At 33.5% G+C, this 24,291-nt stretch overlaps 1 protein-coding gene across 6 annotated transcripts in view; it reads right to left on the minus strand.

The window, feature by feature from the left end:
• The window catches only part of HLTF (helicase like transcription factor), a 51,490-nt gene that overhangs the window by 16,682 nt on the left and 10,517 nt on the right, over window positions 1–24,291 (minus strand). For 4 of the 6 annotated variants that reach the window (XM_047874890.1, XM_047874889.1, XM_047874888.1 and 1 more), the window contains exons 4-18: window positions 23,679–23,812; window positions 22,809–22,906; window positions 21,151–21,225; window positions 20,800–20,991; window positions 18,103–18,198; window positions 14,934–15,006; window positions 13,521–13,611; window positions 11,913–11,992; window positions 11,786–11,827; window positions 11,037–11,126; window positions 8,661–8,758; window positions 4,297–4,440; window positions 3,045–3,183; window positions 2,266–2,401; window positions 746–925 (exon numbers count right to left, since the gene is read on the minus strand). In XM_047874890.1, coding sequence (XP_047730846.1) covers window positions 746–925; window positions 2,266–2,401; window positions 3,045–3,183; window positions 4,297–4,440; window positions 8,661–8,758; window positions 11,037–11,126; window positions 11,786–11,827; window positions 11,913–11,992; window positions 13,521–13,611; window positions 14,934–15,006; window positions 18,103–18,198; window positions 20,800–20,991; window positions 21,151–21,225; window positions 22,809–22,906; window positions 23,679–23,812 — 1,668 coding nt within the window. The remainder of the gene's footprint in view (window positions 1–745; window positions 926–2,265; window positions 2,402–3,044; window positions 3,184–4,296; window positions 4,441–8,660; window positions 8,759–11,036; window positions 11,127–11,785; window positions 11,828–11,912; window positions 11,993–13,520; window positions 13,612–14,933; window positions 15,007–18,102; window positions 18,199–20,799; window positions 20,992–21,150; window positions 21,226–22,808; window positions 22,907–23,678; window positions 23,813–24,291) is intronic. The other 2 variants (XM_047874893.1, XM_047874891.1) reach the window with 1 other exon arrangement.

A 24,291-nucleotide genomic window follows, 5' to 3' on the forward strand; every position in this document is an offset into this window, starting at 1 on the left:
GCAAAACACTGACAGAGCAACCAACCAGCAATCCTATGTACCAGTCTCACTTTCTTCTTCCGTTTACAAACTTCATGAAAGTTGTCTACCCCTACCTACAGCTGCTACTTCTTTGCAATTCCCTTACACCTACAATTTGGTACACACCTCACTATTCTGGTGAACCTATGTTAAGATTTTACACCAATAACTCCTGAATCACCATTTAAATGGCTTTTCTAAGTCTCCATACTATCTGACACTCCTAACCATTCCCTCTTTCTCCAACAGTTTTCTTTACTTTTCTTCATAATTCTGCCCTTGATAGAATCTTCTACATAAACTTCTCTTTATTTTCCTACTTCTTAAATGTGGACATTCCCCAAAGTTTTGGTCCTTAAATAGGTTTTTTATCTCTCTCTGTCTCTCTCTCTCTCTCTCTCTCTATATATATATATATACTTCTCTCAATGTTTTTATCTACTCCCATGATAGCCAGGAATAGAACAAACAAGGTCTTTTAACTAGCCATTCATAATTCATCATTTCATTTTTTTTCCTAACTTAAGGAATTACTTACCTGGTAAGTTGTAATACAATTTCACTTACTTCAACTACAAATTCATGAAAAACAATTTAAATAAAGAAGCATATTATCTTTCAGTAGACTTCAGACTTTACTGCTGACATTTCTAAAAAATACTATTCAGTTAAATAGGAAAGAAAATAAAAATTATTTTCTAAAATGGCTTTCTTTTTTCCATACCTTCCAATAGTAGCTCTGCCTTCATTTTTTACAGACTGATAAATTTTTCTCTCTTCATCTGAAAGTGTAATGTGCTGAATAAATACTTTACGTTCTGGTAACTCCAAAACAGGTTTTCCTTTAATTTTGCTGGTCTTTGTTCTTCTAAGAGTAATATTTTTAATTAGGGATTGTAAACGCCTAGTCAAAATAAAACAAATAATTACATAACTTTTCTGTGTAAATTGACTTAACAACAACAAAAAAAGTATTTTAATATATTACTGTTTTATAACCTAGTAAGTTTTTAAAAAATCCCTTATTTGGAGTTTTATCCAATATGATATCATAAGAAATATATTCTACAAATGTAAAATTGTAGCAACGATGCACTGATTGCCCTCAACTCAATACTTGTCATAGTCTAATCTTCTATCTTGCCTTTATTTTTCTTAACTTCTCCCTATTTTTGTTCTAATCACTAACCTTTTTACTTATTTCTTTTAACTACATCACTCAATATTCAACACTCAAATTCTTTTTTTTTTTTTTTCAACATTTATTTATTATTTTTGGGACAGAGAGAGACAGAGCATGAACGGGGGAGGGGCAGAGAGAGAGAGGGAGACACAGAATCTGAAACAGGCTCCAGGCTCTGAGCCATCAGCCCAGAGCCCGACGCGGGGCTCGAACTCCCGGACCGCGAGATCGTGACCTGGCTGAAGTCGGACGCTTAACCGACTGCGCCACCCAGGCGCCCCTCAACACTCAAATTCTTAAATACCTACAATAATTGCAAGGCATTATACTAAATTTCATAAACTCCGAATGAGAAAACATCTTACTTTCAAAAATATTTTTTCAGTAATATGAAAATCACAGTACAAAATGTGATTTCACACAAAATGCTCTAATTTCTTAAACCTTCTATTCTACTTCACTTTGTTTTATAAGGCTAGCTGCCATCTTTATAATGATTTCACAACCTGCTAATGGATCCCAAACTCTGAAAACCACTGCTCTAGCCAAAAACCTTAAACCACATTAGCGGAGTACCCTGTGAAATGGCTATCACCAAGTTGAATTTTATTTATGTCTCCATGAGAAATAGCTTTCTCTCTTATTGATGCGAGTGTATATCCTACCATTCGATTACCACTATATAAAGTTACACAAGATAAGTTATGAAAATTTAGTGCATACTGGATGTTCAGAGCACATAGTTTTTCCTGCCACTGTTTAACCAATTAATGGTGGTTTCAGGGGTAACAGCAACACACAAAGACCATAAAGCTCTGCCTTTCCTTTTAGTTAGACTAATATCAAAGAAAGGAAAAGCTTGTGTTTTAGTGGTAGTTAGAAATCTTTGTCTTCCCAGCCAACAATCATTAGGTTCTGAGAGCCAAAGGCATGAAGGCATAAATGCTTTTGGGAGAAGAAAGCCAACAGTGAAGTTAAAATAGTATTCAAAGTGGCAATTGGTTCAAGCTGCTTACAGTTATTTGTTGCTAATATTAATCCGTTTTCATGAAATTACTTACCTAAGTCCCCCTTCATCTCCCATTGTGACAGGACGCTGTATTGTTCTATGCCACCATTCTCTATCAAGAAATGGCTTAAGTTTTAAAAAGGAAAGAAGAGACCACAAATCCTTCAAAGAATTCTGAATCGGAGTACCTAAAAATAACAGAAAACTGTTGTAACTCCACAACCAGAATATCCATTCAGAATATCCATCTGACCCAATCAGAGAAAACAACAGTTGAAAATAGGCATTCTGTACTAGGCACACCCGCTATCAAGCTGTAACTATAATCCTTTGTTAAATACATACACAATCTCAAAATACAGTTTTGCTCTAATTTTTAGCTCTTACTTGCCATACTAATAAAGAAAAAAAACACAACCCAGTGAATTCAACTTTCTCCTTATCCAAGAACATGTATTTATTTGATTTTAAACCAGGAGTACTAACAAGAAGGAAAAAATGACTTTGAGTTTATATTCTCTTCCCCATTTTCTAGTACAGGCGTCACAAGTAGCAAACAAGCTTGGCTTCAAGATGAGAAATAGGGAAATCAAGATTCTGATTGAGAATTAAAGTGTCTAATCAATCTCCAAGGTTCAAAAAGAAATCTAGTGATTGTTTCATTATATTATTCAATGTTGCCATAGCATGGGGAACTGTGAAGAACAAGTCAAAATATTTTATTAAATGACCTCAATGATTAATTACAAACTTTTTATATTCGCATAAAACTTACAAGTTACCTAACTCAATGATACATATTTGAGAATTTTTAAAATATAACCTTTTTACCTGTTAATACCCATCTTCTCTCTGCTTCTAAATCAAGTACAGCTTTTGTCTGCTGAGCATTTGGATTTCTTATCGCATGTCCTTCATCTAGGATCACTCTTAGCCACCTTATGCTATGTAATGGACTATCACCTTTAGTCTGAAATAAATGTTTCATGTGAATTAAAAACACAGGGAAGTAAAACAGTACTTCACGTAATTTGGTAAATACACATTGCTACTATTTTTTAGTATCAACGCTTACTATGTGGTAGATACTGCTTTAAGCAGTACACACGTTAAGTTACTGAATGCTCGGGGTGCCTGGGTGGCTCAGTTGGTTAAGTGTCTAACTTCAGTGCAGGTCATGATCTCACCACTCTTGAGTTTGAGCCCAGTGTCGGGCTCTGTGCTGACCGCTCAGAGCCTGGAGTCTGCTTCCAATTCTGTGTCCCCTCTCTCTCTGCCCCTCTACTCACACTCTGTCTCTTTCTCTCAAAAAATAAACATTAAAAACAATTTTTTTAATTGCTGAATGCTCAAAAACTTACAAAATATTATGGTTACTCCTATTTTACAGAGAGAAAACTGAAGCACCAAGATGTGAAGTACGTATGTTACTCAAAGTACTACAGCTAGGAAATAGCAGAGCTAACATTCAAACCTAGGTAGTCTAGCTCTCTACTGCGACTTTGGTTCAATACACTGAGCTAATTTCACCTCAGATTAAAACTGTAATGATAGAAAAATTTTCAGTAGTAAGAATTACTGAATTTAACATAATTAGTTTCTTTTATGTAATAGTTAACGTTCTTATCAGAAGACCAAAATTTTGACAATAAGGTATTTTGAAAAACATTTTAACGACGAACAGGCAAACAAACAAAAATTAAACTTTTAAATGAATCAGGAAACTCATAAATTTCAGCTATTAAAAAAAGTTTATTTTTAAACTGAGATAATTAAATCATTGTGATAGAAAATAATATTCTAGAATACAAGAAAAAATAGAATTCACTTACAAACTGCTATCTAAACTTAGTTACAATTCCAATGTAAAACTGTAGCTTTAAGTGTTCTAAATGGAAAATATTCATAATTAGCTGAAGAAAGCTGAACTTTTTTTTGCAGAGTATTAAGAAACAATCTCCTACTTCCTACGTATTCTTAAGTATTTAGAAAAAAAGAGCACAAAGTCTGAATTTTAGAACACTTTAGAAACCTGAATATTTCTCAAATTCAACTTCTGAAATAGGAGTCTCAGCATACTTACTCCATAGTCATGAGTTAAAATGTTGTATGTAGTCAAAACAATATCTTGTTTTGAAAGCAAGGCTGGGTCTCTTATACGGTCAGGACCATAATAAACATAAAAATTCAAGTGCACATCTGATTTTATATGTTGTCCAAATTGATCCTAGAAGAAAATTAGAAATATTTTAAATAGTAAGCAGATTAGTGTCAGGAATAATATAAAAAAGTATTGTCCTGGCAGTAGTATCACAAATCAAACTATTAAAATTGCATAAAATCAAGTTTCCTGCTATCTAAACTAAAATAACAACCATGATAATAACAATACTAATTATTATTGTATTGTCAGGAAAACTGACATATATGCCATAATAATACACTATATAAATTTTGCCTGGCCCTACCAATGAGCAGCCACTTCATTTTTAGAAGGAAAAACAACCAAATGTCTTTTAAACAGTAATTAATTTTTTAAAAATTTAGTATTAACAGAAAGGCTCTACTGCTCCCAGGAAGTAAACTTGATAATATCAAAATTAAACAGCAAAAGAACAACCAATATTTTCTTTTTTTTTTTTTAATTTTTTTTAACGTTTATTTATTTTTGAGACAGAGAGAGACAGAGCATGAATGGGGGAGGGGCAGAGAGAGGGAGACACAGAATCTGAAACAGGCTCCAGGCTCTGAGCCATCAGCCCAGAGCCCGATGCGGGGCTCGAACTCATGGACCGCGAGATCGTGACCTGAGCTGAAGTCGGACGCTTAACCGACTGAGCCACCCAGGTGCCCCCAACCAATGTTCTCAAGAATAGAGGCAGAGATTCAAGTTCAGTATCTACTTTTATTCATTTATCACAGGCCTACTATTGGTCAGATTATCAACCAGAAGGGTGGTATAGCTAAAAAGAAAAATAAGACCTAGTCCCTGCCCTCTCTGAGGACATAATCAATTTAAAGCACTTGACTTTTTTTTAAATCATGAAAACAATAGGTCTGAGAGACTGAGCAGGAAAAAAAAAAATCATGATTAGATTGGGGGAAAAAAGGACACCAGAGAAACAAAGCTCTCACTCTTAGGTGGGAGATGATAAACCCCTAAACCAGAATGTCAGAAGTAAGAAGAGAATAAAAAGGACAGGTATGAAAGAAAGATACCAAAAAAAAAGAGACTGATGGGACTTGAGGACTCATAAATATGGGATATGAAAAAAACAAAAAACAAAAAAAGTCCTTAATACTTAAAGTGAGTGCCTAGAACTGTGTGATAAAGATGTAAGTTTAAAAAAAAGAAGGGGAAAGTAGGTATAAAAATGAGAAAAAAAATAGTATTACTATTGTAGACATTTAAAATTTTTGGCCACTACAGAGTGTCTGACTAGAGATGTATACTACTAAATATTGGCCTGTAATACAATGTAGAGATGGACTTTATAAAGTTATCAGCAGACAGTACATGAAGCTTAGGAATGAGTAAGATATTCTAAGAACATGTATAATGAGAAAAGAAGGTTAGGGGAAGAGCCTACAAAATGATAGAATTTAAACAGTCGGCCTCTGTTTCTACTAGGACAGGATTTAAAATATTCCAGCAAAGAAAAAAACAAAGCAAATGTGGCAAACTTTTGAAATTCTTGAATCTTGTTTAAGTAAATGCAGATTTGCTTAAAAATTTTTCTAATATTTCAAAAAAGATACTGTGCTTGTTACGCAGGGGGGAAAGGCAGACTAAATAGAAACCATGGGAGAAAAGTAGTGGTCAGCAACAAAATTGGACAGGGTGGGGAGGGGAAAAGTATTAAAATTTCAAGAAGGAATACAAGGTAGATTTTTTTTAACTTGTAATTTATGTTCATTCCCTCTCTCTGAAAAAGGTTTAGGGGTACCTGGGTGGTTCAGTTGGTTAAGCATCTGACTCGATTTTGGCTCAGGTCATGCATGATCTTATGGTTTTGAGTTTGAGCCCCACGTCAGGCTCTGTACTAACTGCACGGAGCCTACAGATGTCTTACAAAATAAAACATAACAAAATGCTGCAAAAAGAAAAATAAAGTCAGAGCAGAAGTAAAGAAAAAGGGAACTCAGCGGACACGGCAACAATGAGGTCACTGAAGGCCTTCATAGTTACTATAGAGGGTGAGAGCAAAAACCAGACTACTATGAGCTGAAGAGAGAATGATACCTGAAATAGTGAAGGAATAAATACTAAGAAAAGAGGATAAAACATGAAAGACTTAAGGTGAAAATGCAGAGAATTTTATTAAGAAAACCGGTGGAAAAGGAAAACAGAAAGAATCCAATAGAAAACTGCATCAATGGGCTGCTTTGAAATGGAAAAAAAAAATGTATTTGTGAAAGGACTAGAACTGAAATAGAAAAAAATTAACTTTCCTGGAAAAATAGAGTTATAGTATTGAGTTTCTAGTCACTGTGCTAAGTGCTGTATATGAATAAAATAGATACTATTTCATTTTCCATTGGGAGGAGAAGTAACTTGTCCAAGTATTCAGAATAAGTATGTGGTAGAAGTGTGATGGTCTCTTACAGCTTTAACTGTATTCCTTCCCAGATCTGAAGACAACAAAAGGATGATAAGGTAGTTCTAGCCTACTCATTAGGGTGCTAGGTCATTTACTTGGGGGTTAGGAAGAATTAGCTTATTGAGAGATTGCAAAATTTTAATCTCAGCCAGGATTCCATATATGCCACCAGCTCTCATTCCTTTAAAAATCAGTTTTCTCCATAATCTCAGTAGGCAAGACTTTGCCAAGGTTTCCTTTCTGAAGTTTATATTATAAAAATTTTGCTGTTTTCCAAATATTAAATTATAATGAAATACTGACCAGCCACTTTTAAAAAACATATCCTGAACCCAAGCTCTTAAAGACTCATAGTTCTGTTTATACTTCCTTAATACTTGTAAACCTCACCCTGAAACTGTCATTCTAGTACCTGTGTACTGTCCTTCCCACAATGAACTACATCTCAAAAAAGAGAGGATAGTTTTTTTGGAATTAAAAAAAGAGCAAGAGGGAACTAAACCTCACTCTGGCCTCAAGAGGAAAAATGACACACAAATCAGAAAAAGATGTTAATTTTAAAAATCTATATCTATATATATACACCAAAAACTTATAATAAAAAGAACCAAAGAAGGCAAGAGTACATAAAAGTCAAGAAGAAAATAAAGAGGCACAGAATTGACAATTAGACAATAACTACTAATCTTTTCCAAAGCAAGTTAGAGAACAAGTGGCAGAAGCCAGATTATAAGCTAAGAAGTAAAAGCACAAAGTGGAAATTAAACCCCAAAAGGTACGATAGAGAAGGAAAGGATAAGAGCAGCAACTTAAAGGTGAGAAATAATCAAGAGGAAGTAGTTAAAAATGAAAAAGATCTGAGTATGTGTCAAGAAAAAGCCACTGGGAAGAGACTAAATAACCAGGGAAAGAGAAAAATAACAGATAAAATGCAAAGGTGGAAAGAGATGGAATCCAATGCCTAGACTAAGATAATGGTCTTACAAAGAGTGGGACCTCTTCCACCTCTGAGATTAGAGGAGAAAAGGCCAGGAGAGATGCAAATAACCTTTGACATGGCAAGAACAGAAGTTCACATCCAGTGGTCCTTATGTTCACAATGCTTCCTATAGTCATTATTTCATTATAACATGCAGCTTGAAGCTCAAACTGGAAAGGAAACACAACCAAGCTGTTCCTTATACATAACACAGAAGGAGGTTCTATTCTAATGTAATGCTCTAGAATAGAAATTCAATCTGGAAGAAAAAAAATTTTCTGGTAGTCGTAAAAGCATAGGCTCTAGAATTAGAATGTTGGAGATTATATCTTAGCTCCATCATTTATTAGCTGGATGATCTTAGGCAAGTTCCTGAATTTCTCTGTGTTTCAATTTGGTCACCAGGAAAATGAGAATAATAGTTGTGAGGACTAAACGAGAAAGTCTATGAGAAGAGCTTAGGGAATAACAGAGTACATACGAGTTCACTAAATGTTACAAGTTGTTAATATAAACAAAAGATATTGCTAGTGTAGTTCTTAGAAAAGAGTTTTCAATAGTTCATAAACATAGTGGAATCTTAAAGTTATATACTTTTCCTACCTTGGGGGACAGAAATGGCAGAGGAAGAACTATAAACCAAATCTTATGATAATAATTAATGATGTTTCTTTTACTATAAATCTTCAAAAAAAGAAGTACTTCAATTCAGCAAATAAAACCCCGAGTCACCTAACAAATTATTTTGACTTAGACATAGAATGCTGACCAAACATTTCTCCTAATGAATGACTTTAACAAAATACTTTTCAAGATGAAAACTAAAATATAAATTATGTCACATTTTAAAAGGCTGTGAAGACTTACAATCCAGTTGCTTAACACAGAAAGTGGACAGATGATCAGTGTTGTTCTTGGTCTCTCTTCAACATCAGTTTTCTTTGAACTCTCCACTGCAGATGCTCCTAAAAGAGTGAATCAGTTGAAACAGTCTTCAGCTTTTTTTGCATATCTATGAAGTCAATAAAGAGATTGCAATATGTGCTTCTATGAAAAGAGTAATTAGGAAGAATTAAAATGAAGCAGATAGACTTCTGTTTCCAGCCATGATGAAGTAACAGGAACTAGATTTTTACCTTGTCGATTTATTATTTTTTACCTTGTCACTTTAAATAACTACAAATCTAGACACTGATTACTTATGGGAGGTAGAGAACTATGATTGAGAGGGGGCACATGGAAAAAATCTGGAATATTTCCTGATATGTATTTGTTAGTCATAGTTATTAAGATAACATTTGTTCTATGCAGTTTTTGGAATCTGTGCTATAGTTAATGTGGTAACCAGACTCCAAGATGGCCCCTAATAATATCCACTTTCTGACTGTCACAACCTCACATGGTACCCTCCCACATTCTATTAGGGATATGGCAAAAATGGTGGTACATCACTCCTGAGATTAAGTTTCCCCCCCACTGCCCCCACCCCCCTTCTCTGATCACTCCCTTTGGAAGAAGCCAGCTGCCATGCTGCAAGGATACTCAGGCACCCTATAAAAGGACACACTACAATTTTATTTTCCATCCCCTACTGGACAGTATTTATATTTGAACATTTTTCTAAAAACCACAATAAAAACTTTTTTTTTCAGGTATCCTTTTACATATCTAGGTGATTTATCTATCTTCATTATTTTTGCCCCAATTGCTCATACCATGGTAATTTATACTCCATAGTACCTGGGAGTTCCTGTTGCTGCACAACCTTGCCTATACGTGGCACTGTGAGATTTTTAAATGTTTGTAAATATAATGGGTGAAATAGTACCTCTCTGTTCCTTTAATCTGATTTCCTCAATGACTGAATCTGCCTATCTTTCCCCACATTTATTGGTTGTGTTTTCTTACTTTGGAATGTACATTTGTATTCTTAGTGGCTCTTCTCCTACTGGATTGTCTTTTTCCAATGGATTTGTAGAGGTTTCTTTACACATTCTAAATGCTAATCCTTTGTAAGTTACACTTACCAGAAATATCTTCTTCAGTCTTATTTTTTACCTCGTTTATGGTGCACTTTGATGCATGGAAATTTAAAATGTAGTAGAATTTCATCAATTTTTCCTTATAATTTTTTGTGTCTTATTTTAGAAAACACTGTCTACCACAAGATATCACTTCTGTCTCCACTCACTGATTTTTGTTTCTATTCTGCTTTTCTTCCAGAAATATGCTTATTTTGTTTTTTGGGGTTTTTTTCACAGCTATGATTTTTTACAGTTTCTCTCTTCTATTATTATGGCTGTGTGCCTGCAAGGAAAAAGAACTTTCTGTGTGTGAACTTAATTCTAACTGAATTCTATCTTAATTCTATCTCAACAGAAAATTCCACATTTCTTAAAATTTCTAAAATTAGGGTTGAGTATTCTACTTGAAATGCCTGTATTTTCCATCCCTTTTTTTTTAAAGTTTATTTATTTTTGAGAGAGCGAGCTACGGAGGGAGGGAAGGAGGGAGGGAGGGAGGGAGGGAGCACATGTGCACACAAGCAGGGGAAGGGCAGAAGAGAGGGAGAGAGAGAAAATCCCAAGCAAGCTCCACGTTCAGTGTGGAGCCCAACAGGGGGCTTGATCCCATGATTGTGAGATTGTGACCTGAGCTGACTAAGCCATCCAGGCACCCCTATTTTCCATTCCTGTCTGATTCTTAGACCAACATCATTCTGTGATGCGTCAAATAACCTCTTTAACAGGTCCCTTTCATCATTCTTTACTATCCACCTTTATTTTATTCACAGTGCTTATTATTTAAAGTTCTGTGTTCAATTATTTATGTTTCCCCACCATTAGACATAAGCTATGAAACAGACTTTTATCTGATATATCCCCGAAATGTAAAACAGAGGAGACTAAGGCACAGAAATATAGTAACTCATCCCAGATCTCCTTAACCCTAGAGATCAATCTCTTTGAATCTCAAATATTTAGAGTCTTACAGTGTTTTCCTATGAATTACAAAATATAAAATTATAATAAAGGTCACTAACATTCATAAGTGAAAAATTCTACTCATACTAAGAACTGAATATTACAATTTAAAGAATTCATATTAAATTAGGTTTTAAAGGGCCATCAAGGGTCACCCAGGCACCCCATTCTTTTCTTTACTTTTTAAACTTCTTGTACCATGTTAAAATTGTTTTGCAGTGAAAAAAACGAAAACTAAAAAACCGTAAGATTTACTGACCTTTTTTCAACATTCTCCTTTTTGTTGCAGGGGTAGATGAAATAAGTGCACATGCAAATTCTGCATCTTCTTTAACCTTAGAAGATCCTGCTGAAATAACCACAGAATCATTAAGATACTGGAAAACGAACTCTCCCCTGACAATATGTATGACAATACGAACTAACAATTATTACCCAGAAGATGCTCCCACCCAACTTTTGTAATTATAATTTATATATATACAAATAAGGTTTTATTGAAGTAATTTTATAAGTGGTAAAAATTACTGTGTTTAAAGTTAGTTTAAATATTTCTCTTAGATTTTAATTTGAAACTAATCTTTCAATTTACCTCATTCATTTACCACCCTTGATAAGTTCCATGGAATAGTTCAAATGTGAACAGGAGTCAAGTTTAAGATCTGTTACTAAAGAGGGGCGCCTGAGTGATTTAGTCAGTTAAGTGTCTGATTTCAGCTCAGGTCATGATCTCACGGTTCGTGGGTTATGCCCCACATCGGACTCTGTGCTGACAGCTCAGAGACTGGAGCCTGTTTCACATTCTGTGTCTCCCTCTCTCTCTGCCCCTCCCCTGCTCACGCTCTGTCTCTCTCTCTCTCAAAAATAAATAAACATTAGAAAAAAATAAGTTAAAAAAAAAAAAGATCTGCTACTAAAGAATTCTAAGCTAGAGAGATACAAACCTATGGAGTTTTACTTTAATAATCTTTAAGAGTAGATTATGGATACTAAGATGTATATACATACCTTTTACTCTTTTAGTCTCAGACTGTGAATTTTTCAGTTTGCCTACAACAAAACCAAATATAAAAATAGTCACAGTAGGAAATCAGAATAAAGGACACATTATCAAATCAAATCCATTTCACATTACCTTTCATTTTCTGTGGCAATTCATTTGTTTCAATTTCTTCTGAATCACTGCTTTCAATATACTGGACAACAGTTTTTCTTCTAAAATAAAGTGTACACAAATTTTTTATCAAACCAAAATAAAATGAGATATGAAAACATAAGTTTTAATAAAAGCAGTATAATGCTTCCTATTGTTTTAATTCAAGGAACTTTGACAAATGAAAGTAAAATTTCCTAAAAAGCATTTTGCTTTCATAACCAGATACATTTATATACAAAATGCAGTAACACTATTATTAAATTTGAAAAAGAAAACCATCCTAAAATAATAATTTTAATACTGAATTTAATATTCAGTAATTCAAATGAAACACCTATATAAAACTAGAACTAAGAATAACTCTTATCAAAGAAAATAATTCCAATATAAAATGAGCAGGTAAGAGAAAAATATAATTCACAATGAAAAATTTTATGTATTTTGTGTAGAAAGTACATTACAGTGATTAAGTTGCTAAAAATAATGGCCTCTGGAGTCAGACTGCCTGTATTCAAATCCCATTCAGCTACTTATTTGCTATGTGACTTTACACAAGTTACTTAATATTCATCTATGCTTTAATTTCCTCATTTGGAAAATACGAGCAAAAATACAATTCACTTCATAGGATAAAATGTGTTACTATATGCAAAGCCCCTAAAATAGTGCCTGTTGCACAGTAACATACATGTATAAATTATCATATGTATTGGTTATTAGTTTATCCCATGTCCTCTTTATTTTTATTTCCATGTCCTTTAATCTTATCTAGTCAACCTAATAGTGCTATTCTCAGGCTCATCATGGTCAGCTCAGAATTGTAAGATTTGAGATCCAGATGAGAAACTGAGGTGCCCTGGTTTTGTGCTCAGTTTAAGACAGGTATTAATGAAGAAAACAATTAAAAGCCCCAGTTTTGAGATCCTTACTGGACTAGCTAACAGACTCAGATTTGAAATCACATCTGCAGATATTAATGGTAGAAAATACAGTACAAATAAAAGTCATTTAGACCTATTTCAGAGGGTAAATGAAATTTATAAAGTTAACAGATTCAAGTTAACATCAGAGGAGCATTATGCGCTTTATTCAAATTCTCCCTCTAGTCTACATTAACACAATAGTCTCCATAAATAACTTCATCATATTTTATTTCTACTAAAGGTGAAGAGAGAAAGAACTGAAATGAACAGAGTATTTCTACCAAGTCATCTAATAAATAGCTGTCAGTTTTTATCTCCTGAAAATAATAGGAAAACTCTTCCAAAGTCAACAAAAACAAAAAACTTGGAAGCTAGATCTTAGTTCCTATGTAAAAGAACAGGAAAGAAGTGGTAGAAAGTTTAAGTGATTATTAGAAACTATCAATTCACTTATTTTATAGATTAGTATTACTTTTCTTCACCTATAAAATAGGAACACCCAACCTGCCTAAGTAACAGTGATTTTGGTAGTTTCAAATAACAGAATGAATTTGAAAGAACTACATAACTGAGATATAATGGTCTTATCTCTCTCCTATATATAAGAAAATGGAGAAAGAGTTTAAACAAATATTACATACAATCAAACCATAACAAAATTTACCTTTTGGGGCGGGAGCTAGACAATTCTGACTTGGGATATTTATTCTTTCCCTTGACATCTGAAATACTGGGTTCTCCACTACATCTAGATCCTTTCATTTCAAAGAAAAGGACAAATATACAGAGTATTAGTAAACTGTCTTGACTGAGTATCCTTAAAACTTTGGTTTTCCAACTCAATAGTTCAACTTTCTTAGTATCTTCATTCCTCTTCTTTCAATCAGCCAGCTATTCTCTCTACTAGTTTTTAAGTATAGTATATTCTCACTAAAAAATACCTTCAATTTCTTGTACCCAGTCTTTCCCCTGTAGTCATCCAGCCAATTCCCAAACTGGCTGGCTGAATTTCCTGCTGTACACCAAGGCAGCTAAGAGCTGCTGGAAAAAAATGAACAATAAATAGGTGGCATTACAAGTTTACATTTTCAAATCTCACCTGCTGCCTGTGTCACTTAGCAACTCTTTTATGTATCACTCAGCCTCCCTACCCACTCACCACAGTGGTATATACTGGACCCTTTGCCTAGATTCTTCACTCCCTTGACTCCTAGATGATGACCTACTTCACCTTCAAAGAAAATTGAATACCATTTTCTATAATCCCAATTTTCCTACCTTTTTAAAATTCCCTCAATTAAATATTTCCCATCAACCTTACTTTCTTTCCTTCTAACGTTAATTCACTTATCTATGCTCTTGGTCTCATTGCCCGCCCCCGCCAAGAGGCCTAAAAATTATTCTCTCCATTTTATCCCACATCTCTTACCCACGGATTTCTTTCATAATGCTCTCCCCTGCAAAAAAAAAAAAAACCCTCAACTCTGCCTTCATTTCCAACAATTTTTGTTTCTCCTATTTCAAACTTAGCAAAATACATAATAGCATACAACTGTCATTTCCAATTCTTCACTATTCTATCTGAAAATATTTTCAGTTTTTCTGTTCTAACCAATCTTCAGAAATTAATTTTCCAAAGGCCATTAACAGCTACACCAGCTATTTAACTGCTAAATCCAGAGTTCTCTTTTCATTTATCCTCTAACTTCAGAATTTGGCTCTAACCTATCTTTCTATTCTTATCTGCTATTATTCATGCATATTACATTATTATTAACATAAACTACTCTGAGGTCCCAGAACAAAATAGGTTTTATGTTGTTCTTTTGTTTTTACTGCCCTTTCATGATTTTTTTTTCTCAACCAAAAATGTTCTTCCTTAGCTTCTCTGACTGGTATACAACCACCCAATTCCATCATGACCTCCTTGATGAAATTTTTCCTACCAGTTCTCCCGAGATTTTTAGAAAAAAATATCTAAAATTTTTGTATATTACAAAGCCAGAGCTTGAATTAAATCATCAAACTGGAAAAATTTAAATCAAATATGGGGTCATGGTTCAAAAGTAAACTTTACCTTTGATTAGTCCATCTGCCTTTTCACTGGTATTTCCTCCAAGTTTCATAGTTTGATCGTTAACATTACACTCCTGGATGAAAAGGCATATTTCTTACAAAGCACTGCTGTCAGTTTTAAATAAACTTAAAAAGCATCCTATTTTATACTGCTTTGCTTTACATAATAAAGATTACTTATATTGCTATCCCATTCTGGGGCAATTGGGGGAGATGCATTAAGTGAAGAGGAAAAATAAACCAATTAAAATTTTTTTCACAGCTATCTCAAAAGTGAACACTAGTTGGTCTTTATCTGTTCAAAAGAAATACAAATAACAAAACTCAGTTATAAATGGCATATTCATTAATGTAAGAAACACTTGTGAAATGGAATTTACTTTAGAATTAAAAGGAATTCTCAGACTACAAACTTTCAAACCAAGAGTCCCTACTCAGTAAATAACTTATCTTTAATGAGGCCCTCTTTGCCATCTTGTTCTCTGGAACTCCCAGGGGGTAGATGCAATAGTACAGATCCTAGAGTACCAGGATATTCTATTCTACCATATTCTATTGAGGATTTTCTTGCCAGCCCGGACTTTTTCTTTTACCCTTCATGTATATCTCTTTGGTTCAAAATGTATCAATGCAGACATATGTACAAAAACTTCTATAGAAGTACAATTTTATATCTCTTTGTAAAAATATTTTTAAATGATTCTAATAGGAAGGGTTCCTCCAATCTTTAATTCTTGACTTAATGATTCTGTAGGGAGGAATGACAAATGCCAATTGGTTTGAATTTAATTCTTCCCATTGAAAAAGAGAGGTGATGAAGTCACACTGAATGGAAATTAGAACTGGTGGTCAAGAGTAAAAAGTAATTTCTGCTGAGATTAGGGCTAATAATGGATAGTTTGATTTTAGTTTAAAAAAAATAAAATTTGAAACATCTTATAAAATCCCAGAGTTAAATTTTACTAAAAATGTAGTTGAAAAGATTCATCTCCTTCTAATGGTATGAGTCTAAATATGTTGAAAATCTAAAATATAACAGGTAGAAAAATGTAACTAGAGGAATTATTTTAGATAAATAAGTTTTTATCTTTTTTTTCAGAGCTCAGGGTATTTTTACTTTAACCAATGTCAAATATTTATTATTTAAGATTGCACAGCCATTAAATATTAAATACATGATACACTACAATCCAAAATTGTCATTTTTATTAGAGCAGTATTACACCATTGTTTTTTTTTCTTACAAGCTAGACAAGTGGATTTTTTTTAAGTTTTTATTTAAAATCCAGTTAGTTCACATACAGTGCAATATTAGTTTCAGATGTAGATTTTAGTGATTCATCACTTATATACAACACCCAGTGCAAGAAACTGATGTTAAAAATGCTTCTCACCAAATGTTATACCTAGTCTTCTTCAATAATTAGTACAACCATTTATATTTAACAACATGGAAAAAAGAATCTAGAGGTTCATCCACAAATACATGTGGATGTCCTTTACGTTACTGTTTTATATTAAATGATAAAAAAAAAATGTCCTTACGTTACTGTTTTATATTAAATGATTTTGCTCAGTAAGTTTTTTCTTCTGAGAGTTCAAATGTAAACCTACGAAGTCCAACCTATTAAATCATACTACATTCCAATCTAATGGAACTTAAATCAGTGACATTTCACTCTGTAAGCCTGGAATATCTAAATTTATTTAAAACAGTGTAATTTTTGTTGCAATAAATTCTTAGCTGGAAATCACGTTTTTAGCCTCAATTGTAAGGAATGGGGCAAACTAAATATCCTAAAACCTTCCTACTTAAACACAATACCTTAAATGCATGGCTGATTCTGGGGCGGGGGGGGGGGGTGGTAGGGAGGGAAAGCCTTACTGATGATAATTTTTTAAGCTACTAATTGCTACCGAAGCTGTCAGTATAGTCTTAGGTGATGTTCTTCTGTTTTAATTACCAAATTAGGAAGAACAGGATGTAAAGCATCAAACTACTCATGGTAAGCAGTTGAATCTCAGACATTCAAATGGCAGAGTTAAACTCCCAATAAAAGTACAAAGAAGAAAATGCAAATAAGTGCAGAAATTAATAAATAGACTCTCAATATGCAGTGGCAGGAAAATGATATGCAGCCTCTTTAAAAACTAAAAAATTATGGACACCTGGGTCACTCAGCCAGTTAAGCGTCTGACTCTTGGTTTCAGCTCAGGTCATGATCTCATGGTTCATGGGTTTGAGCCCCATGTCGGCCTCTGTGCTGAGAGCACAGAGCCTGTTTGGGATTCTCTCTCTCCGCCCCTCCCCTGTTCTCTCTCTTTCAAATAAACCTTAAAAAAATAAAGAAAAACTTAGAAAAGTCAAAAAAAAAAAAAAAAAGAGGTATTTTGCATATGCCATTTTCTCAGCTATTTCCTACTTTAAGTTCTTTGGATTTTCATCTGAGAATGAAAAACAATTGTTTCATTCTAACATTTATTTTTTCCATTAAAATGAATTCACTTTTAATTCTTAGAAACTAAATATAAATATATTGTGTTTGTATGCCATGTGTAAAAATATATATTAGGTAAGTATCAAGAAAGTTACCCATGTTATCATCACTAGGACACAATTAGCACTGTGTGTGACTATATTCAGACATACATAAATATGCCTTTCCAAAATGAGGACTCAACTCATAAATGTGTACCTGGCTTTTTTTTTTTTAACTAAAAATATCATAAAAATAAGTATTCTTCAAAGAACAGGATTTTGTAGTTGCATAATATTAAATTTTATGACTATTAACATAACTGTTACCTTATTGAAAGTAGTTTCTTTTGTGCCTTTAAAATAATGCTGGGGTTCAGGGGAGAGATTTGTACTTTTCTATCTCTGAAAAAAAATGCATTTCTAGTAACTTTCTTACACAGTTTCTCTGAAATGGCATTACCGAATCACAGATTATAAACACTTTTAGGATTCTTGATATATATTACCCAATTACCCTCAAGAATTTAGTATCCAACTTTCACTCTTATCAGCAACACATAAGAGAGGCCTTTCACCGTTTCTCTGAAAACACTGGATATTATCAATTTTTTGGCAAATTATTTTTTAATGGTAAAATTAAAAGGTCTTATAATGAACCAGAGACTTTGGAGAAAACACTCTAATACTTTACCTTCTTCAGTTGACTTTTTTTAATTCTCTCAACAGGAAGAGGTTTGCCATCATGGAAGTTGGTAAGAATTACTGCAATGGCTGTCAAAGTTTTGCCCTTAAAAAATGTTTTAAAAGACAAATGGTCAGATTCTGAAACTCAGTTGGCCATAGAACATTCTAAAACCAATTTAAAAATCAAGTAAGCAAATATTATGTAGTATTCAAGGCCATAGGAACATACTATTGTATTAAATAATCTATGTATTAGTAAAAGTATTTTGTTGATTAGGAAATGCCTTCCCACACTGTATTACTAAGAATTATTAAATGATGTACTCCATAAAATACTATAAGCATCCCTGAGAAATGTCATTCTATTAAGTGATTGCTGTCCTAAGATTTTACAGTACTCTGTACTAATAAATTTATCATGAAACTACAGCTATTTGCTTGCCATGTAGTTCAGAGCTAATTTAAAATGGTTAGTAATTCCAATATGCACATGATATAATCATTTTATTTCATTTAAAGATAACTATAATACTTAAAACCTGTAACTTATCAAGCATAAAGGACATGGTGTTTCTTATGCATTTTTCTTAAATAAAAACACATAATCTTTCATTATTTTGCATAGCTGAATTTGTAATTAGCAACACAGACAGAACTCTCTGGCAATTTTAAAACAGTTAAGGCAGCAGTTTTCTAAGTGTAGTCCACAGGCCCTAGGATTTCCCAGAACCCTCTCAGGAGTGTATGTGCAGTCAAATCCATTTTCATAATACTACCAAGACATTATTTGTGTTATATCTTTAGTAATGCCACAAAAGGGAGTTGTGGGTAAAACTGCTGGTGCCTTAGCATGAAACAAAGCCATTGGCACTACATTATACATTGTATTTTTAGCTGCCACATAACTCACAGTTTAAAAAAAAAAATGCCAGTTTCATTTTAAGAATGTTCTGTAAGAATATTCTTGATGAAGCAGTACACATGAATTTTATTAAATCTTGCCTCAAGTACACACCTTTTTAATATTCTGTATAACAAGATGGGAAATACATATAAATTACTTCTGTTGCACACCAAAATATGAGGATTATCTACAGAAAAATTACTTGTGAGACTGAGGTTACAACCTCAACTAGCCACCATGCACCACCATGCATCATCACTTTTTCATGCTTCATTATTTCTACTTGAAAGAATGACCAATAACCAGTTATTCATGACTGAGTGGTAGACTTTTTCTTGAAAAATGAACAAAGTAAGGCTATCTTTAAGGGCAAATAAACAGATTTGTTGTTAATGGTAAGATCTAAACTTTCAAGCAAAAATTAGAATGTTGGAACACTTATATCTGACACCATGAGCACAGGCAGCTTCCCAAAATATAAATGCCTAATATGATCAGCAGTAATATCAAAGAGTGTAAACTTTTGATCCTATACAATGAAATGCATCAACATCTGGCAGATGTGTGTAACTCAATGAACCAATATTTTCTAAATAAGCAATGCCTGATGTTATAAAATCATGCATGATTAAAATATCCTTTCAATGGGCAAGCTAAACCAATGAATTTTAATGGAACAGAATACAAAACCATTCTAATACCATTTTTAAATTCTACATTGTAACTACTAACCTTTAATAAACTAATACTTGCTTAATTTCACTGTTGAATCAAAGAATTATAAAAGTTATCTAAAAAGGCTATTAAAATCCTCCTCCTGTTTCCCAACTACATATCTGCATGAGAACTAATCTTCATTATGTACTTATACCAAAACACCATGTTACAACAGACTGAATGAATAAGCAGTTAGGACAATTCAAAATTCATCTTATTAGACCAAACATTAAAGTGATTTGCAAAAATGTAAAACAATGCCATTCTTATCAAAACTACTTTTGTTTTGGAATAGTCCTTTTTCATTTAAAAATACACTATTTATGTTAACAAGTAATGTATTTATTAACTATTATTTTAAAATAACTTAAATTTTTGTTTTAATGTCTAATACTATAAATATGGATATAACTCACAAAAACAAAAAGCTCTTTGAAATCCTCAAAAATTTTTAAGAGTATTAAGGGTTACTGAGACCAAAAAGTATAAAAACTGCTGGTGTAAGGCATCATAAAGGTATATTTAATACTCTATATCACAATACTATGATAGAATACAGTTTCATGTAACATTGTTGTCTTTCCCTTTTTTTAAAGAAAATTCATGAAAGATAATCTACTTGAATTTGAAAAATGAGAAACACATGTTTACACATTATTGCTAATCAACCAAACAAACCAAAAGAAAAAAAGTAGCCACATTTTAAGTGAAAAGACTTAGAGAAAACTGCTCCATGAAAGTGAAATCTAGTCCCACACTGACACCAACATATTCATATCTCTATCGACTTCAAAATTACTTCTACAAAATAAAATTAACCCAAGGGGCGCCTGGGTGGCTCAGTCGGTTGGGCAGCCGACTTCGGCTCAGGTCATGATCTCACGGTTGGTGAGTTCGAGCCCCGCGTTGGGCTCTGTGCTGACAGCTCAGAGCCTGGAGCCTGCTTCGGATTCTGTGTCTCCCCTTCTCTCTGCCCCTCCCCTGCTCATGCTCAGTTTCTATCTCTCAATAATGAATAAACATTAAAAAAATTTTTTTTTTAAATAAAATAAAATAAAATTAATTCAAGAAAAAAATAATTACCAAACCCATATCATCAGCTAAAATTCCTCCATGGACATTTTCTGGTCGATCCTTCTCAGAAAAATTTGTTATTGTGTTGTAGTAGAAGTCACTTCGCTGTTCCCAAAACGGTGGAAGGTCTTTACTGTTTTCCCGTGAAACCATCCAAGCTAGAGCTTGTTTTTGATGTGGAAGCAATGGTGTTTCAACAGCCTATAAACAAAAGGAATGTCTTAAATAGAAATAAAACAAATCATTTTTTTTTCCCCATGCAGATTCTGGAAAACACTTGATCTGTGCTAAAAACTATATAGATACACAGCATATTTTAAAATTCCAAATAGTTTTAAATGGAAAATATTGGCTCAGTACCTCAGCTGGCTCCATTTCATGAGTTTTATCATCTTCTTTTAAATCTTCAAACAATTTGTCAAATTCTGTTTTAAGCTACAACAAATAATACCAAGAAACATCATGAAACAAATTAAAATAATCTCACTTCAGACTTTTCAAATCATTTAATTAACTAAAAGATTTGAATACCAAAAGGTACCTAAAATATTCTTTGAGTTGCTACACTGTTCACTGAAGCAGTATGAATAGGTGCTTTGGGTATAAAAGGTTAACCATAGGGGTGCCTGGGTGGCTCAGTTGTTGAGTGACTGACTTCGGCTCAGGTCATGATCTCACAAGTTCGTGAGTTTGTGCCCAGAATCAGGTTCTGTGCTGACAGCTCAGAACCTGAAGCCTACTTCAGATTCTGTGTCTCCCTCTCTCTGCCCCTCCCATGCTCATGCCCTGTCTGTCTCTCTCTCTCTCTCTCTCTCTCTCTCTCTCAAAAATAAATAAACATTAAAAAAAAATTTTTTTTGAAGGTAACCGTGTTAGAATCAAAAGAATACAGAAGAGAGAAATCTGAGGCTTGTCCCAGTTTTATCACAAACTAACCCATATACAACATTGAGCGAGAGACTTAACCTTTATGGCCCTTTATCTTATTCCTGTAAAATGAAAGGGATAATTTAGATTTAGAGTGTCTCTAAGGTTCCTTCTGCCACTGAAATTCTGTGAGCCTATTAGTTGTATTCAAACAATTTTGGCAGATCCTACCAGGCACATTTGACTTTTTTCATGTCAAAGACATTTCATTTACTATTACTAAAACAAAGAACTTGCTATGTGCTACAAAATATTAAGAGATGATTTCAATCTTACACTAATTTAGCTGGTTCTTTAAACTGATCTAGTCTAGGGGCACTTGGGTCGCTCAGTCAGTTGAGCAGCCGACTTGGGCTCAGGTCACGATCTCACAGATAATGAGTTTGAGCCTCACATCTGGCTTGCTGCTGTCAGTGCATAGGCCACTTTGGATCCTCTGTCCCTCCCCCACTCATGCTCTCTCTCTCAAAAATAAATAAAAACATTAGCACAGGCTCAAGCCCTACTAATAATGATCAGGTAAAATATGGCAACTGCAATTAGACAAAAAGGCTAACACAGATGGGTAAAGACAAAAAAGATTTGATGTGAATTATAGACTAATCTCCATTGATTTATTTTACATCTTTTTTTCTAAATTAACTCAGCCTAACAGTATCTTAGCTCACAAATTAGACAAAGTAAGAACTATACTAATGCTAAGATATGGAATTAATTTCTCTTTGCATTTCATTTGCAACCTTATTGAATGAAAAGTTTCAAGCTTCAATTTTTTAAAGTTAATATTTGGACATTAAAAAAATTTCATGTAATACAAAAATATTAAAACATACTAAAACATCCCATGCCTATCTATACAACAACGCATGTCTTTTAAAATATGTATGAATGTGTATGCATTGCCTATCATTACTTTCCTTTTACATAAATGTTTTTCATATATATTCTATTTATTCTATAGCATGTTTCATAACTTAATATATCTGAAGATCACAAATACCAGCATATACATATTTATCTTATTCTTTTAAACATCAATCTTCAACATTTAACATTTACTTTTAAGATTATAAAATAAAACAGAAGCATACCTGTTCAGTTGTCATCTGTACTGCAGCATGAACTGGCATACTATAGCTTGGTCCAGCTCTTCCAGAGCCCCAACTACTTTCTAAACTGAATCCTAAAGCTGCAATTTACAAATGAAAATAATAAAATCACCAAATGAATTATCTTTCAGTAAGTAACTTTTAGAACTTGTATAAGTTGCATAAAAAAAAATCAATATATTTCAAAGATTTTTTAAAAATTAAAAGTCATTCAGGGACACCTGGGTGGCTCAGCGGGTTAAGACTCCGACTTTGGCTCAGGTCATGATCTTACAGTTTGTGAGTTCGAGCCCCGTGTCAGGCTCTGTGCTGACAGCTCAGAGCCTGGAGTCTGCTTCACATACTGTGAATCCCTCTCTCTCTCCCCTTCCCCCATTCACACTCTGTCTCTCTCTCTCTCAAAAATAAACATTAAAAAAAATAAAAACTAAAAGTCATTTAAAAAATACATTATTAAAATAATTCCACATTATTTGAACAAACTCTTGCCAGATAAATACTTCTACTTCATTCGCTATTGGGAGATTCTTTTTGTCTATAATTTATCAAAGACAATACTTGCAAATTAGGGATTTCCAGATATTATCATTGGGGGAAATTAGAGGAGGGAATATAGGACCTTTTTGTACATATGTGTGCGTGTACGCAAACACACATACTCCCTCCTATAAATCTATAATTATTTCAAAATAAAGAGAAAAAAATTCAGGGATTTCCTTAAAAAGATTCCTGAGAAAAGTTACAACTCAGAGCCTTCAACACAAATTGATTAGCCAAACTCAAGAAAAAAATGTTTTACAATTCCTGCATCTTATGATATCAAAATAATAGAAGCTTAAACCCTAAACTTACTTTTTGGTGCAGGACCCAATTTAAATCCATGTTTCTTTAACTGATCTAAAACCGCTTTCCTATTTTCTTCTTTTCCCCAAAAAGTCATATGGAGAGGCATGGTAAAAGCATTGTTTGCACCAAAAGGAACGACCCTATTATATTTAAAAGCAGAAAAAAAAGGAGGGAATTAGAACTGTTATTTTCCACTTCCATGAAGAAGAATGTGACTATTAAATATTAGAAGTGTTGCATTTTAATTTTGCAAAGAAGTAAAATAAAGAACTATTTGGGCAAAGTAGAAAGACAGAAAAAGTACAGGGAACAGGATCAAAAACAACCAGAACAAAAGAGTGGTTTTTAGGAACAGAAAGCCAGAAGAAACGGAGAAGATGGGATAAAGCAGAATAGCCTATAACTGAGATTATAAGACAGGTAAAATAGTAAATTTAATTGAGAAGGTGGAGCTTTCACTAAAGGAACCACTATAGGTAGGAACTATTTTGAGAATGGGGACTGAATTGCAAGAATTACATCTGACCCTTGAACAGCATGGGGTTTAGGTACGCTGACCACCGGTGCCATCAAAAATCCACATATAACTTTTGACTCCCCCAAAACAACTAATAGCCTA

Source organism: Prionailurus viverrinus, chromosome C2 (assembly GCF_022837055.1).
Source record: "Prionailurus viverrinus isolate Anna chromosome C2, UM_Priviv_1.0, whole genome shotgun sequence".
NCBI lineage: Eukaryota > Metazoa > Chordata > Mammalia > Carnivora > Felidae > Prionailurus > Prionailurus viverrinus.